The sequence below is a fragment of the Felis catus genome, chromosome C2, assembly GCF_018350175.1.
Source record: "Felis catus isolate Fca126 chromosome C2, F.catus_Fca126_mat1.0, whole genome shotgun sequence".
NCBI lineage: Eukaryota > Metazoa > Chordata > Mammalia > Carnivora > Felidae > Felis > Felis catus.
The window spans coordinates 58,051,322-58,069,437 of record NC_058376.1 but is presented as its reverse complement, the minus strand read 5'-3'; the positions used below and the strand labels follow the sequence as shown (position 1 = coordinate 58,069,437).

At 41.1% G+C, this 18,116-nt stretch overlaps 1 protein-coding gene across 8 annotated transcripts in view; it reads right to left on the bottom strand.

The window, feature by feature from the left end:
* The window catches only part of CD96 (CD96 molecule), a 98,326-nt gene extending 86,815 nt beyond the window's left edge, over window positions 1–11,511 (bottom strand). For 4 of the 8 annotated variants that reach the window (XM_019839674.3, XM_023260123.2, XM_023260121.2 and 1 more), the window contains exons 1-2: window positions 11,046–11,322; window positions 8,243–8,596 (exon numbers count right to left, since the gene is read on the bottom strand). In XM_019839674.3, the coding sequence (XP_019695233.1) occupies window positions 8,243–8,596; window positions 11,046–11,106 (415 nt within the window). In that variant the 5' untranslated portion in view covers window positions 11,107–11,322. Of the gene's footprint in view, window positions 1–8,242; window positions 8,597–11,045; window positions 11,326–11,348 lie in introns of those variants that run through there. The other 4 variants (XM_023260120.2, XM_045036913.1, XM_023260122.2 and 1 more) reach the window with 4 other exon arrangements.
* Window positions 11,512–18,116: the final 6,605 nt, after the last annotated feature.

Here is an 18,116-nt window from a genome sequence, read left to right as displayed (position 1 = left end):
AAATTCTATAGCCCATAATTTCAGCAATATTCTTGCTAATATCCCAAATCCCTTGGTTCATCTCCCTTCCCCACTAATATACAGGAAATCCAACAATAGTGAATTACTACTATCTACTTTTTTTTAATGTTTACTTATTTATTTATTTTAAAAAAATTTTAACGTTAACGTTTACTTATTTTTGAGACAGAGAGAGACAGAGTGGGGGAGGGGCAGAGAGAGAGAGGGAGACACAGAATCGGAAGCAGGCTCCAGGCTCTGAGCTATCTGCCCCGAGCCCGACACGGGGGTTCAAACTCATGAACCACGAGATCACGACCTGAGCCGAAGTCAGCCGCTTAACCGACTGAGCCACCCGGGCACCCCAGTTACTCATTTATTTTAACAGAGAGAGATAGAGTGCTCACACAAGCAGGGGAGGGGCAGAGAGAGAGAGAGAGAGAGAGAGAGAGAGAGAGAGAGAGAGAATCCTAAGTAGGCTCCATGCTGTTACGACTCAGGGGCTCACACCCATGAACTGCAAGATCATGACCTGAGCTGAAATCAAGAGTCAGATGCTTAACCAACTGAGCCACCCAGGTACCCCTCCCCAACGCTCTACTGTTGAATGCCCAGACCCAAGCAGCCAAACACTTGTCTTCACTACAATTTGTTACCATATTCAACTGGATGTTCAACCCTGACCAAAAATCCAAATACATTTACCTTGTGAACTCATTTTCCTTCTGTTGATAGACAGTATTTCAAACTCTCTCCAATCTCTTTCTGAAGCCTCCTCCCTCTCTCTACCTGAAGGTGACTTTGTTTCCTATTTTAGAGAAAATAGACGAGGGCAACGCCCTCCTCAAATGCACTTATCCCAATTTCCTTCCCTGCTGTTACAGTTTTTAAAACCGGTCCCTTTTTCCAATTTCTGGGTAGCTGTAGTACTGCTATTATAAATCCCACTGCCCGTATATTCTCCAAAACCTTAGTTTACTTATTGCACTTTCTCTATGGTGTATTTAACTACTCTCTTTCAACTTTGACTGGGCTTTGAAGCTTAGTCAAGCATCTTGCATTAATTAAAACCACCACCACTAACGCCACAACGCCAATGACAACCCTCATTTGGGCACGCATGCCCTTCTTCTGATCACTAACAAACTTCTTACAAGTTATGTCAACATTTGTTGTCTCCGCCTCTTTGCCTCCTACTCACTCCTCTGCTCCCCACAGCCTGACTTCCATCTCTCTTCCATGCCACAAAAACAGCTTCTGTTAAGGTGATCGATACCATCCTGTTCCTAAATACGATCCAATAACCACGCTGTCCTCTCAGAAACATCAGAATTGACAGCTACTCCTTTCATGAAATGCTATCATTCTCGGTTTTTGTGAGCCAACTCCTCTCCTGATTTTACTGCTGCCTCTTCAGCCATTCTTCTGGAACCTTTAAAGATGTATCTTTCTCCATCTCTCGCTGTGGACTCTGCTGAAGGGCCGCATTGCTTTTCTCCCTCGAATTTCTCTGCCTAAATGATTTCTTTCATTCCCCAAACTTCAGTTAGGACACACTCATATGCCTCACCAATTTGTATCTTCAACTTAAACCTCTCTTCTAGAACAGGAATTCTATCTATCTGTCTATCTATCTATCTATCTATCTATCTATCTATCTATCATGATCATCTATCATCTATTTCCTCAAGATTTCCTGAATATGTCAACTTCATGTCTAACTCAACATGTACAAAATCAAACTCAAAGCAATCTCTGCACAATCTGATTGTCTTCTAGTTTTTCCTAACGCAATGAGTAATTCCCCCATTTTTTTCTGTTCCACATACTTGAAACAAGAAGCATCTCCTGACATTGCTTTTTATTCCTCATTCCACATGTACCATCCAACACCAAATCCTGTGGGGTGAATATCCTAAACTTCTTTTTTTTTTTTAAATGTGTTTTTTAAAAAAATGTTTACTTATTTTGAGAGAGAGAGAGCAAGGGGGGCAGGGACAGAGAGGGAGGGAGAGAGAGAGAGTCCCAAGCAGGCTCCACACTATCAGCACAGAGTCCCACACTGGGCTCAACCTCATGAACTGGGCTCAATGATATCTGAACTGAGCAGATATCGAGCAAGAATTGGACACTTAACTGACTGAGCCATCCAGGCGCCCCTCCTAAATATACTTCTAATTTGAACATTCCTCCCCATGTACCTCACTGCCACTCTACTCAATTACTAGCATCTCTCACTTAGATTTCTGCCCTGTCTTTTAACTGATCTACATTATCCTCTGTATCTTTTTTCAATAAATTCTCTATACATTTGCCACAATTAAAAAAACAAAATCAAAACCACCATCTGTCAGTTAGTTTCCACAGCTCTTAGGATAAAGATAAAACCTGATTGGACCTCTCAATCTCTCTAGCCTCATCTTCAACTGCTTCCCTTTTAATCCCTATGCTCAAGACATAATACCTTTTAAAATCCCCCACAATTGCACTACCTCCTTACTACCAGAGTCTTTATACATCCCATTTTCTGTAAAGCTGTGTTCCCCACGTTGACCTGGTTAACTATGGCTCAAGCATCACTTCCCCAGGAAACCCTTCTTGATTTTCCTATTATATCCTCTCAAAACACTACTTTCTTACTGCAAGAACACTTCTCACTGTTGCAATTTGACATTTTTTGGCTTATTTGGCTATTTTTTGTCTCTTCCCATTGAACTTCATGATTCCTGATGACAGTCATGTCTGTATTGTATTCCTGGTGCCTAGCACCTCAAGTACACACAATATTTGTTGGATAAAGATTGAATACAAGAATTTAAGAAGAGTCAGCATTCAAGTTCAAGAACAAACTATGCTATAAAAACAGACACACAGGGGCACCTGGGGGGCTCAGTCGGTTAAGCGTCCGACTCTTGGTTTCGGCACAGGTCATGATCTCAGGGTTTTGTGAGTTTAAGCCCTCCAGTCCAGCTTTGTGCTCACAGCATGGAGCCTGCTGGGGATTCTCTCTCCCTCTCTCCCCGCCCCTCCCCTACTTGTGCTTTCTCTCTCAGAATAAATAAGCAAATTTCAAAGAAACTTTAAGACGGACACATAGATCAATGAAACAGAGACCCTAAAATTAAACTCACATATATGATCAATTAACTTATAATAATATTATTATGAAAAGATCCAAGAATACACAATGGGGAAAGGACAGTCTCCTTAATAAATAATATTGGGAAAGCTGGATAGCTGCAGATAGAAGAAAGAAACTGGACACTTGTCTTAAACCATACATAAAGATCAAATCAAATGGACTAATTACTTGAACATAAGACCCCAAACCATAACACTCCTAGAAGAAGACATAGGGGCAATGGTTTTTTTTTGGCCTTGGCAATGATTTTTTAGATTGGACACCAAAAGTAAAGGCAAAAAAAGCAAAAATAAACAATGGGACTGCATCAACCTAAAAAGCTTCTTAACAGAAAAGAAAAATACCAATAAAATGAAAAGGCAATGTATGGAACGGGAGAAAATATTTATAAATCACGTTATCTGATAAGGGATTAATATCTAAAATATAAAAAAAAAAACCTCACACAACTCAACAACAACTAAGCAAATAATCCAATTTAAAAATGGCCAGAGAAATTGAATAGACATTTTTCCAAATAAGGTATGCAAGTGTCCCAAAGGCAAGAAAAAATTGCCCAACATCACTAAGCATCAGGGAAATGCCAGTAAAAACTACAATAAGATACCATCTCACACCTGTTAAAATGGCTATTACCAAAAAGATAACAAATATCAGAAAGGATATGCAGAAAAGGGAGCACTTGTACATTGTTGGCGGAAATGTAAAATTTTTGCAGCCACTCTGGAAAACAGTATGGAAGCCTCCTCAGAACACTAACAATAGAACTACCCTATGATCCAGCATTTCCACTTCTGGGTATATTTCTAAAGGAAATAAAATCATTATCTTAAAAAGATATACACATCTTCATGTTCATTGCAGCACTATTTTCAATAGCTAACACATAGAAACAGCCCAAGTGGGTCCTGATGGTTGAATGGATTAAGAAAATATTCTAATGTACAAGGAAATATCATTCATTCGTAAAAAGAAAAAAAAAAAAGAAAGAAATCCTGCCATCTGTGACAACATGGATGGACGTTGAGGGCATTATACTATGTGGACAAAGAAAGACAAATACTGTATGATTTCATTTATATGTGGAATCTTCAAAAACAGAACAAAATGAACTTACAGATACAGAGGACAGATTGGTGGTTGCTAAAGGCAGGGAGTGGGGGTGAAATCGGTGAAGGTGGTCAAAAGGTACAAACTTCCAGTTATAAGATAAATAAATTCTGGGGGTATAATGTACAGCATGGTGACTACAGTTAATAATAATGTACCATATGTTTGAAACTTGCTAAGAGAGTAAATCTTAAACGTTCTCATCACGGGAAAAATACATTCAACTGTGTGAGGTGATAGATATTAACTACACTTATTGTGATGATCGTTTCACTATACACATATATAGATAGCTACATAGATCTATCTATCTATATATCAAATCATCATGCCGGGGCACCTGGGTGGCTCAGTCGGTTGAGCGCCTGACTTCCGTTCAGGTCCTGATCTCGCGGTTCGTGGGTTCAAGCCCCGCATCAGGCTCTGTGCTGACAGCTCAGAACCTGGAGCCTGCTTCAGATTCTGTGTCTCCCCCTCCGTCTGTCCCTCCCATGCTCATGCTCTGTCTCTCTCTCTCAGTAATAAATAAACGTTAAAAAAAATTTCTAAATCATGTCATACACCTGAAACCAATACAATGTCTTATGTCAATTATAGTTCAGTAAAACTGGAAAAAAAATATCAAAGAACAAATTATGCCTCTGGACAAGGTAGTTAGACTCAGAGTATCAAGATTGTATTATCAAGATATTATATTCTTTTACTGACAACAGAATAGAATATTTCTCTTATTAGATTCTATGTATTTCTTTTCCCACTCCTCCGCCTCCTTCTATTACCACTACTTCTTCTCCTACTGTTTTCAGTCACAACATCAACAGCCCTCTAAGGCTTTTGTAGTGATCTGGAAAATTAAAATCATGTTGCACTTTGATAACAGAGCCCAGCAACTTCACATTTTAAAACACATCAAGCTCATACAATCTCAGGCACTGTGGGTCCAGCTGCATTCAAACTAGGAAACCTGGATTACTACAACCCAGGGCTTAACTCAGAAAACTGCATTTCTTGGAGTAACTTGAAAGCTCACCTTGAAGAAAACCCTGTCAAGTGAAAGTGAAAAAGAAGCAAATGCTGAACGCTTTATTACATTTCTATCCTTGTCCACAGCCTCGGAGCACTAACTCACACCAAGGAACAAAATCTTTTGAAAAGAGAACTGAATTCCTTCTCAGCAACCCCCACCCCCCACCCCCGTCCCGGGAACATAGGGACAGAATTTAGGCATATACTGTTTTGTGAACAGACAGGGCTCAGAACGGCTCAGAGGACAACAGAAAGGAAACAAGAGGTCCCAACTGCCTGTGGTCCCTCAGATTTTCATATTTAGATTCTTACACACCACTTCAATTCACCTTTGTTCACAAGCTTCGTAAGTGTTTTCACGTCGCGTGTGCTTTGCTTACCCAACTAGCTTGCAAACATCTCACAGGGATACGAGGGAAATGGCATGAATGGGAGAAGAAGTGAGTGAAGATCAAAGGAATAAAGGGGGAAAAGGTGTGTCATTGGGTGGGGACTTGACAGGCCTTTCGAAAGGCAACGGCTTCATCTGAGTTAAGTGTCTGCCCCTTTGCGCTCTACCAGGCTTACATTTTTGGTCACTCTGTAATGAAGGATGGTTTTTCCTGTTCTGTTTTGCTCTTTTGTATGTTGCCCGCTTTGTACTCAAGACACAGTAGCAGAACTATTTCTCTAACATGGAGGCCATTTTTCTCTTTCATCTGGTCCAGCTGACCAACAGCAAAGTTATCATCTGGGATACTTCCAACCACAAAGCATGTAGACATGGCTTCTGCCTCTCCTGAGAGTTGCAGTTTTTAGTAGCTACAAACTTAGTTTCTTTGAATTGCCCTTTATTTCAAGGAACACACGTTCCTTAAAGGCAACACCACTCTCCTTTCTGGACAACATACTACCTCTTCTCCAGTGCTGTCCTCATGTTGAGGACATGTCCCCATATGACTTACTTCCTATAGGGTACATCAATCCATTGAGAATCAAGCCAATTCTCAATGGAGTAGACATTAGACCCACAGAGATGCAATAGTACAGTTCTCAGATTTAGGCAAAAGGTACAAAATCTTAATCTAAAGCCAAGGTCAATGTGTACTTGGGCTAATGTATGTTCAATGTTCGGCTGGGTTCCGAATTAGACAAATGCAAGAAGAGAGGGAGTAGGACCCATTATAAATAAGAACTGATAAATAGAGTTCACTCATTATCATTACTACTCTTCTTAATGATGAAAACTACCCTTTACCAAACTCTTCCAGTCTGGCAGGAAGTATGCTAAGTGCTTTACAGATGACCCCATTTAATCATCAAAATAATGTTACCTGTGAAGGAGGTACTATAACCATTCATGGTTCTTCTACAATAGAACAAAAGCTTAGAGACTTGAATAACTTGACAAAGATGATACTTCTAATAAATGACAGAGCCAACATTCAAATCCAAGCTACCTGACTTCAAGGTATGGGCAGGTAGGCACTGTTCTACACAGGTCTCCTTGTTTCTCTTCATTCAACTCCACCCCACCCCGTCCCCAATTGAACTCAAGTATTTCTTTTTTCCTGGACAACAGCACTGGGAACAGGGCATTGTAAAGTAGTGGCAGAGGAGCTCCACGTCTACAGGTGGACTGTTCTAATACCACCTTATCTCCTGATAAGGAAGAAGAGGAAGTGATGGGGGTAATAAATCCCTCCCTGCTGCCCGTCCTGGGCAGTTCCATGCCTCTTTTAGCACAGCCTTCAGGACTTAATTTTTGTTGCTTTTTTCTTATATTATCAGGCCACTTTGCCCCTGAGTTAAAAACACTTCATTTCCAGCGCATGTTCCATTTGTTGGCTTTCATTTTCATTCTTTTCCATTAGTATAAATGGAAATCATTTACTATAGGACCAACTAATTTAGGGGTAGGCAATATTATCATCATTTTCCAGATGGGTTCAGAGAATGGACATGATCGTCCCCAGGTGAAATTTATTTCTGGCCAGAAAGGAGCTAGAACTTAAGCTTAGGATTCCTGCCTCCAAACGCAGCCCCCTAAAGCAAGTATGTGTGAATGCTACATGTGCAGCCGCCGCCTTTGTGCCTTTACCTGCACTATACTAAATATATCATATATCCAAAGCACCTTGCATAGTTTCCCCCACAAATCTCCTCTGCTCCCTTTCCCTTCAGTGAGTGGCAACCTCCCCCCCAGATGTCACCCTAAATTTTTCTCTCTCCCTCACTCATACTGCCCTCACTTTTATGCCCAAAGCACACAATTTGTTGTTTCTATGTCTGCCCAAACTATCACTCTGTCTCCTCTGGGCCACGAGGACGGTCTCCTAGTTCACTCCCACCTTTCCCTTCTGGCCCACCTTCACCCCATTCTTATACTGAAGCCAGCAAAATCTTTTATGACCCAAGTATACCCAGGCTATAAATGTCATGCCATCCTTTTGTTGTGAATACTTCAATGTCTTCCTATGGCTCTTAGATAAAAATCAAACCTTTGAAACATTGCTGACAAGATCTGACACGATCCGGTCCTTGCCATATCTCCCACGTCATCTCTTAACCTCTGCACTGCAGTCCTGCTGGCATTTTCCCATTTCTTTAAACACTATAAAGTCCCTTACACAAGCTGTAAGGGATCACTCAAAAACCTCCACATCCTAAATGGTGTTAATGTCCACTCCTTCCTCAGACTTCAGAGCTCAGGTGTTGCTTTCTGAGGGTCAGTTTCCCTGCCGCTATTACGTGCTCTTTCCAAGACCATTGTAGTCCTTATCACTTATCACTGTTGCAATTTTACTTTTGTTTGTGGAATTATTTGGTTAATTCCTGTCTTCCTTTCCAAGCAATACCTCTTTCTGCTCAACTTCTGCGAACTTAGCACCGCGTTTAGCATGTGGTTGGCTCAGAATACATACCTGTTGAATGAATGAGAGCTGAGTGAAAGCATGGGATTCTTTCCCTCCCAGTTATGCTTACCATTTGTCTGAATGAGCAGGTTGTAGATTTTAGTCCGAACACCCTCTGGAAACAGAGTAAAGCTACACTCATACTTCCCGGTGAATGAAGAGGACACGTTCTTTAAGTGCAGGGTCCATTTTGACACATTTCTGGGAGTTTTTGTGAAAGTCACCAGTGATTCACAGGGACTGTCATTGGCACAGTGCAAGCCATATTGGGGATGATAAAGAGCAATCAGGTCCAACTTGTCAGTGACCTTGGACCATTGCATCTGTACCAACAAGTCTTTCTTCCATGTTTGGCAGGTCAAGTTGACATCAGAGCCAGGGAAAGCATAGATGTCTTCTTCATTGGATGCTTTTCCCCATACTCCTGAAAAGGGAACATGAGCCATCAGTTTGCGTGATTCATGTGGAATGACTCTTATTTAAAAAGCTTGGTCGGGGCGCCTGGGTGGCGCAGTCGGTTAAGCGTCTGACTTCAGCCAGGTCACGATCTCGCGGTCCGGGAGTTCCAGCCCCGCGTCGGGCTCTGGGCTGATGGCTCAGAGCCTGGAGCCTGTTTCCGATTCTGTGTCTCCCTCTCTCTCTGCCCCTCCCTCGTTCGTGCTCTGTCTCTCTCTGTCCCAAAAATAAATAAAAAACGTTGAAAAAAAAAATTAAAAAAAAAAAAAAAAAAGCTTGGTCACATCGGTGAGGTGAGCAACTGAGGAATTTTTTTCTCTGGTTGCCTTAGGTAGAGGAGAGAGCTTGTGCATGACCCTGACAGTAAAGCAGAGACTCAATGCAAATGAGGAGGCATTTGATTAAAGACGCTAAGGGAATATTGATCTCTTTGTCTGTTGGTCTGTCCAAAGAATAATTTAAGTTCTCTACCTGCGAATAAAATTAAGCCTATTTAGAACCTGAAGCCCACCAGCAAACATTATGACAGCTATCTTTGCAATGACTCTAATGGGCTGGTTTTGTTTTGTTTTGGTTTTGGTTGGTTTGATGAATCAACAGCTGCATATAACACACAAATAATATTTTCTGAAACTGAAAACATAACTGATACGTGTGTAGCTGTTTTAAAAATGTATGTTCTCCAGGGGCGCCTGGGTGGCTCAGTCGGTTAAGCGTCCGACTTCGACTCAGGTCATGATCTCACGGTCCGTGAGTTCGAGCCCCGCGTCGGGCTCTCTGCTGACAGCTCAGAGCCTGGAGCCTGTTTCCGATTCTGTGTCTCCCTCTCTCTCTGACCCTCCCCCGTTCATGCTCTGTCTCTCTCTGTCTCAAAAATAAATAACATTTAAAAAATAAAATAAAATAAAAATTAAAAAATAAAAATAAAAATGTATGTTCTCAAGAGGCTTTTAAATAGACTATTTAATCCTTCTCACATACCAAAGAATGATGTTGTTAACCCTCTACCAAAGACGAAACTGAGGCACAAGATGAGTAAGTGCTTTGCTTAAAGTCACACCTCACAGTAAAAGACCCTGAATTTGGTTGCCTAGAGTCTGTGCTCTTTCTGTAACCTTCATAACCTCCAAACTGCCTCCCAAATTGGTTGAGAAGACTAAGAAATTTGACATTCAATATATGAAGATCAAAAGGACCTTTATTTTCCTGCAGTTGGGGCTCCTTGAGGGGAGAAAGAGAGAAAATACCTCAGGGTGTCCACTAAAGATAAACTATGGTCAGGATCATCAATAATCAACACTTTGAAATACTAGACATAAAAGAAGAAGATTCTCTCCCATCAGCTCTCTGACCACATGGTATAAGGCACTTAAAATATGTTAAGCATTGAGCCTTTGACATGCCTTCAATAGTGGAGGCCTCCGTTTTAGCGTTAATGGAACACTGTTACAGGAATGATATACTATTATGACAAGTCCCACTGAAGCTCACAAAGGAAAAAGATAAAAAGATGACAAGCAACGGAGAAGAAACAAGGCTCTCTAAGGTACTTGACAAATGGGAATTATTACACTTTTATGGATTCAAAAGTTTGGGTAGGACAGAGGTTAGTACAGTTTAATGTCGTTCCCTGTAAGCTCTCTTTTGCCTGATAATACGACTCTGATCCTATCCACAGCACTGTATTCCAAAGTCTCCTTTGATTTAGAAATTCTTCTTAGGATCTTCGTTGCGATATCTGTAAAGCACAGTTAATTCTTAAGACACTCAAGCTCACTATAATACTCCCATGCTGTGGAGTGCAAGAACTAATCTTTCCTCGTGTTTTGTTTTGTTTTTTTTTTAAATAGGCCATGAAGACACGGGTTCCCACTGTCATAAGGACCCTCCTTTGTCTTCTGGGTCCTTACCTACACATGCTGCATTAAAATTCAACATATGTTCAACTCCCAAAGACGTTAGCTATTTGGAGGAATAATGCTTGTTCCATACAAAAGACACAGGATCCTTGAGAGAGAGAGAAAGATGAGCGAGGATCTCAGAGCACGGATGGCTTTGTGATTTTTTTTAGTATTCTGGAGTTGTTCTCACTACCATTTGGAGAGCATTTCATTTCCGAGAAGCACAATTTCCCAGTTACTCCAGAGGTCCTCTTCGGAAGGAAATGGGTGAAAATGTCTCAGAGCAGTGACACAAACTACTCATTCCCTTCTCGTTTTTAGTGTTCGTTAGTAATCATTTCTGGACTCTTAACATCTCTGCGAAAGCTGCCACTTAAATATGTAACTGAAAACCTTAGCAACGATCTGCCTTCAGTGATCAATGTCAGCCGCAGTCGCACGCATTTTAAATGAACAGAGGCCCCACTCACCCCGAAAGCAGCCGATCTGACAAGAAAGGACAAGTGGAAGCCTTACCCCTGACAAAATGTATCTGGATGATGGAACAGACAGCACAATATGTCCATTTTTTCTCCATCGTCTCCTGAAGGCCTCACGCCAGCATCTCCACGATCACAGAAGTCAATTGATGCCTTGAAGCAAACTCCAGCTACCCTGTTTGTGCAGAAAAACCCCAAACCTGCTGCACGCCTGGGTCTGTTTATCACTTGGCAAGACCCCAGGAAATGAAACGTAGACAGGAAAGTAATGTGGTTCAGAGCTAAGTATAACCTTCAACAGAACAATGTTGAAATTGTTCTCTAAAATTTTGTGTATCACCTTCGTTAAAAGACTTCTCAGGATCCAAAGATTCTCTCCTTCAGGATCTCTGCGTCAGTCAAGCTGCTTCTAAAATCCAAACAAAGGAAATCATGCAGAGCGACTCATAATGTGCTTTTTATACATTTCTTTTCAAGAGCACAAAGTCATTTAACAAATGTGAGCTTAGTGTCTTTCATATCCATTTTTCTGCTCAATTGTAAATTGTCACCCCTATTTCAGGAAAACCTTCATTTCCTGGGGGGGGGGGGTGTAGAGGAGGGAGGGTTCCTTTTCTACCCCCATCTGGGCAAGGCTGGAGGTCAGGCAGAGAAGCCTCCCACCCAGCTGGCTGGAGGGCTTTTTTGCTGAGAGCAGAAGAACTTGCCCGTGCCTCAGCCAAAAACCAGAGAGAGCAAGGCGGAAACAATCTGAATCCAATGGCAAAGAATCTCCTATCTCAGCCAGCAACCACGCCTGTGATATCTGCCCAGCTGCCTCCATTTACAGAAGACAGACTGGGGTTCAGGGAAGGGTCCTAGTATATGATGACTTCCCTGCCGGATATGATGCCAGATATTGGTTTTCCAGCTGGAGATAAAATAGGCCTTCCAGACTCAAGGAAACATGCATTAGGCTGAGGACCACAGCATAAGGTTGATGAACGAAGAGTAAAAATGAATAGATATATGTGTTTACATATAACCATATGAACAACTGGTGAAGTATTCTGTGACTCTAATTTTACTAACACAATAAAGGCATCAGCCAGCAAGCCCGAAGGCAAACAAGAAGGCTGAGCTGTGTTCCTGAGGTGGTTACTCTTTACAGGGAGAGAATTCTGGCCAGGTTGTCATCACGTATATTGCCATCGTGTACCGTGACATCATGGTGTACTGATCTACCTTGTATATACCGATCTGTCCCTCTGCAAGGACTTGGGAGTAATATGGATGATGCTGATATAAGGCATCACCTCTGCCATTGAGAAGACCAGAATGTAACCGGGGGAACAGAGATGTGGTTAAACAAGGGCTACTGTCCCCCCGGATGTCCAGGCTCCCCTCTACACCACCACTGCAAACAGTTGCCATGACGACTGTCATCCGAATTCATCACTACAAAGCTAATGATGTTTCTTGTAAAGGCCAGAGGATGGAGTTACTTATTTCCTAGCCCAGTGCTCCCCAGACCTTTATTCCCACCCCCATCCCCATCTCCACACTTAGTTTCAGGGGTGTGACCTGGAGGGGCGAGGTCAGGTGGTGCTGACAGGAATGTTTTCAGGGAGGCTGCAGACTGCAGAGACTTTGAACGAAAGTCAGGAGGTATCGCTGCTCTCAGTGCCTTCATGTCCCCCCCCTTTACCTCTGCTTTCCTATCTTCCCCTTTACCCCTGGACATTCTTGTAAATAACAGCGATGGACTACAGTGGCAAACATGGGCTAAGAAGATCTGGACCTGCAGGTGGTGTTCCCATTACAAGCCTGGGGAGGGATTTAGGTTATCTCACTCCACCTGTCATATTATCAGGAATGTACCTACATGAAATCAATAAAAATCTAAACTTACTGAATTCTCTAAAAACAATCTGTCCTCTCGAAGCATTTAGTGGTCTCCTGTCTCCTATTGCTTTAAACTAAAACACCTTTTCAGGGAAAAAAAAATCCCTCAAATTCAGAAAAAAGGGAAAAGATCACTTATTTTCCAGAGCTACAGATGGAGCCCTTGCCTCTCACTGGGGTTGGGCTGCCCAAGGCACCCGTGCAGAGGCCGCTGGGCAGACTGGCCCTCTCTGGGTGTCATTCAGGGCTAGAAACCTCGGTGGCCCAGAGTCTTCTGATTTGTCTAGTTTCCTTTGGGATTCACTCAGGCTCTAAGAGAGGAAAAATTGCAGATGCCCACAGAATGTTAATTGAACGGACGTGGTGTCTGTCCTAGGGCTGTGAGACCCAAGCAGCAGCCCCTCCATGACAGTGTGCTTGCAGCAGGTGGCAGCAGCGCCCCGCACACGGGCGCCGCTCTCCCAGGTGATGGGAGCTGCCCCCACTGCGTTTCAATCCCAGTAATATTTTCTAAAGGCCCATGCAGCATGGGGATAGGCGTTCTCTACACTTAAAAATAACTCTTCAGTGGAAGTCGTGAAAATCTCTATTATCCTCCCTGCTCGACCAAATCCCAATTGCACAGCGTTTCTCCTGCCTTAGATGATAGTCCGCTGCTTGTGAAGAGAAAACAGAGGCAGTCAGTTCCACATACAAAAAGAAATCTTGAACTTCTTGAACTTCAGAGGCAAATTCAATTATTTACAAAGAGAAGCAGGGGCACGTATTATTTCTGCTAGAGGCAAGCTGTCATTGTGTGTTTTGAGCAAACTTTTTAAATGCTCCATTTAAACGCCCTCAATGAGAAAAGGACATTTTCAGAAATAGGAAGTTGAGCAAAAGGCACACTTACCTCTGTGGTTTGCATAGGGGTTAGCTCAAATATTACTGATGTGTCTTAGATTTTATTCTTAATTATTATATATAAAAATTAAAATGTAGACTGTTCTATCTTTGCACATGTTTCTCTCCCAAAATGCTTAGAAAACATGCTGTTTAATGTTTCAAATAATTGAGAAATACTTATTCATTGAGTGCCACCTCTTAAGAGATTACTGAAGAGGCACAGTTTTAAGTGATTTTAAAATGCAAATGATAAAACACAGCTCTTGCTCTTAAGGCATTTGCTATTTTGCTGGAGAGAAACATCCGCGCACACCACAAAGGAGTCAAGAAACGTAAGACATAGAACTGAATGAGTAAGTAGCCCAGGATTTTAGGAAAGGAAGAGGAGGGATCAAGTAAGCTAGGAACATTTTAAGAGTGGAAATCTAAAGCTGGCTTCACATTGTAAGGGCGAGTCTGGTGGAAACCACAAGGTAAGTCATTCCAAGCAGAGCAAACAGTAGAGCCAACAGTTGGAATTGTTGAAGTTCAAGGCCAACTCTGAGTCAGTTGTGATCATGGAACAGAGGCTTTATTGAGGGGCTTTGGGTCAGACAAAGCTGTCCAAAGAGTGAGATTAGATTATGGAGGGCTTTGAATTCTGAGCTATAGATTTTGTTCTTCCTGTTAGAGAGAGTTACAGATTTTTCAAGAGAAGAGTGACATATATAAAGTAACATTTTAGAAAGATGAATCAGGTGGGCTTGTGAATAACAGTAAGGGGGGAAAAGAGGGTTAAGAGCTGTTAGGGGTCTTATATTTCCCTAAGCAGTGGAGGGCAAGAGGCTACTGATTGGTTATGGCAGTGTGACGGGTGGTGGGGGGGGGGTGGAGAGGCGGTGGACATTACAAAGAAAGAGGAAGTAAGGCTTGGTGTCCCATTGAACATGCAATCAAAATCTGCTCTCAAGTTTCATGCATCAGAATGAGGAGAAAAAAACAACTCTAATAGATGTAAGGGCTGTAAAACGATGTGAAAGTGTAATGGATTAATTCAATATCCCTGCTGGAAGAGCCACCCTACCCTCGGGGCAGTGGGCAAGGGGTCACTGAACTTTGGACAGAAAGTGAGGGATAGCCTATTAGGGTACAGGTAGAGAGGCCTCGCCTTCACGAGAATCAAGTTCCCCCTTTTGGTTTTCACTTGGATTTTATGAGTTTTAAGAATTACCATCTAAAGGGAGAGAAAGAATATCATGGCACTTTCATAACATATAGCAATCTATTTTATCATTGTCCTCTCCACCATGCTCAACTCTCTCCATTAAAGACTGATTCTAATGTAATGCATTTTCCCAATGACAACATCAATATCTGCTCATTGCCAGAAAACATTTTAAAAGGTTAACAAAGAAAATAAAAATCAGCTGGAATCCTAACCACCCACAGGCAATCAGTACTTACATTTTGTCTTATATCTTTCTGGATTTTTACATAAATATGTATATAGGAAGAAAATGAATTTTTACTATTTTTACTATATGCACTGTATCCTGTCCCTTTTGTTTTACTTCATAATATAATGTAGACACACATGGTAATGAAACAAAGATAAACTTCCTTCCTTTAAAATAGTTGCATGGTATTTTATTGTATAGACATACAAAAAAAATCTTTAAGATAAGTATAAAATTTCTACTAATGTTTTACTTTAAGAAATAGAATTTAAAAATTCAGTTGAATAATTATAGTTAGTGATCTCTGAATATTTTTCAATGGTAGGCTAAAATAAACAATGAGAGAAAGAGCAACAGACAGAAAGGAGAGAGAGCTTGATTTTGCCAAAGCCCTGGGAAGCTAATGCTGGCTCACTAATCACTCAATAAAGTTGACTTTTGCAGCAATGCATTTTAAAAACTATTAATATTTCTAGGATTAACATAGAATAGAAGAAATCTTTTAGATGATGTGCTACCCAGATTCAAAACATTGAAATGTCTCTTCACACACAATGGAGAAAAAAGTACCACTTGAAAAACTGAGAAGTTTTGCAATTGATTTTAGAACTTAAAAAAGATAGTATGGAACTAAATCACATACTATGATTCTTTTGTAGACTTCTACAAATATATTTTTGACCACATTGTATTTTTAAAACTATAGATCACATACAGATATTGTGTTTCTTTTTTTTTTTAAGTTTATTTATTTATTTTGAGAGAGATAGAGAGAGCATACGTGGAGGAGGGGCAGGCAGAGAGAGGGAGAGAGAGAATCCCAAGCAGGCTCTGCACTACCAGCACAGAGCCTGACACGGGGCTCGAACTCACGAAACCAAGAGATCACAACCTGAATGGAAACTGAGAGTCCGACAGTTAACTGATTGAGCCACCCAGGTGCTCCTGTGTTTCTGTACTTGGTAAAAAGAATAGACTAAGTAAAACTAGATCTGACCATTAGCCAGTAATCCCCCCCACCAATCAGAGCGAGCAAGTGAGAGAGGAAGGGATACAGAGGCCACATTGATATTTGCTGCTTTATGTAATGGTGTGGCTCAATACAACCTTAATTAGGTAGTGTTACCAGGAAATAGCAGATTGTGATTAATAGCATTTCCTGGGCAATTGAGAGTTAAATCACATTCTTTTCTTGGGGGAAGAAGAACTATAATGGGAAGGCTCGTTGAGTGGGATAGAAAGTCCTCATTGGTGAACATCTTTTAAAAAGGTATTATTTCGCATTTCTAGCTCAATGATAACCTTGGAATGAACATTATTTCACTTTATTTGGTGATTGAGGATCTTTTTTTTTAATTAAAAAAATTAATGTTTATTTATTCTTGAGAGATAGAGAGAGACAGAGAGAACGAGCAGGGGAGGTGCAGACAGAGACAGAGACACAGAATCTGAAGTAGGCTCCAGGCTCTGAGCTGTCAGTACACAGCCTGATGTGGGGCTCGAACCCATGAACCGTGAAATCATGACCAGAGCCAAAGTCATATGCTTAAGCAACTGAGCCACTCAGGTACCCCAGTGATTGAGGATCTTACAGAGACCACAAATATTGTTCTGAACCTGAGACCCTATCTAAGAATATAGAGGGTAGTTATAAATAAAAACATACTCCCCTTCTCCAAAAAAGAAGTCTAACTTATTAAAAATTTGTCTGCTTTGTGGAAGAATCAAAAACAGAGACACGTGCATACCCCAACACGAAGATTGTCTATTTTCTGCCAAAATCTATAGAATGTTGGAGCTAGCCATTATCTAGTATAGGTAGAGTCCTTCATATTAAAGATGAAGAAACTGAGGCTCCAGAGGTGTCTTGGCCAAGGTCAAAGAGTTTATTGTAAAGAACCCTGTACTACTTGTTACACTGAGGTAATGAGTCATACCTCACACTATTAAACTATTCAGTTTAGTATGCTTAACAGTTAAAACCAACCATTCTTCAAATTAAAATGCAAATTGCCTCCAATATCTTTACAAGTAAGAAACAATCTAGAAATCATTTGCTTTTTTTTTAATTCCCTTGACATTTCTCTCGACTCACCTGCTCCTGTATATCCCAGAGGAAACAGTGAGCAATTTATATGTCTGAATGTACACACACACACACACACACACACACACACACACACACACACAAAATTTGTTTGAGAAGTTTCTGTTTGTGTATTTATTTATTTGTTTGCTTGCTTGCTTTTCAGTTTAATTTCCTGGAGGAATTCTGACCAACTCTCTGGGCAATGCCAAACAGGCAATTTTTAAATCGAAGACAGTGAATTAACTTCACCTGGTATTATGTAACTCAGCATCGATTTCATTTTATTGCCACTGTTCTTTCACCATTTATTATGTATTTTCTCTTTCATTTTGCTCAGAGAGGGAACAATAGGTCTCCTATTTACTTCTCCAAACACTTCTCTTTCTTGGGGGCCTCTCTGTCCTCCACCCACACAGTTTGGTAGACGAGGAAGCTGCTCTAATTACCCAGCACCCAGCCGGGAAGACCACACTTCTAGAACTAGATGATCATGCACACAAATGAACAACAGAAAACAGTGTGTGTGGAGAGTCCTCTGAAGCAAACAGAAGATCCTCAAAGCATTATTTTTTCTAAAACAGTCATGCCTTGTCACTTTTGAGAAGGTAGAAAAGCTTTTCTCTCTCTTTTCCCCTAAATCTTAATCATGCCTTTTTGCTTTTGAGAATGTTAGAATCTACTTGGAATTACCAACATTTGTATAGTTTTCACACTCTAACAATTGTTATAGGGCCCTGGAACTTCAGAATAATCAACGCCTTACTTTATAAATAAGGAATCTGGGGCCCAGTGAAGAGAAATGATGAACCTAAAG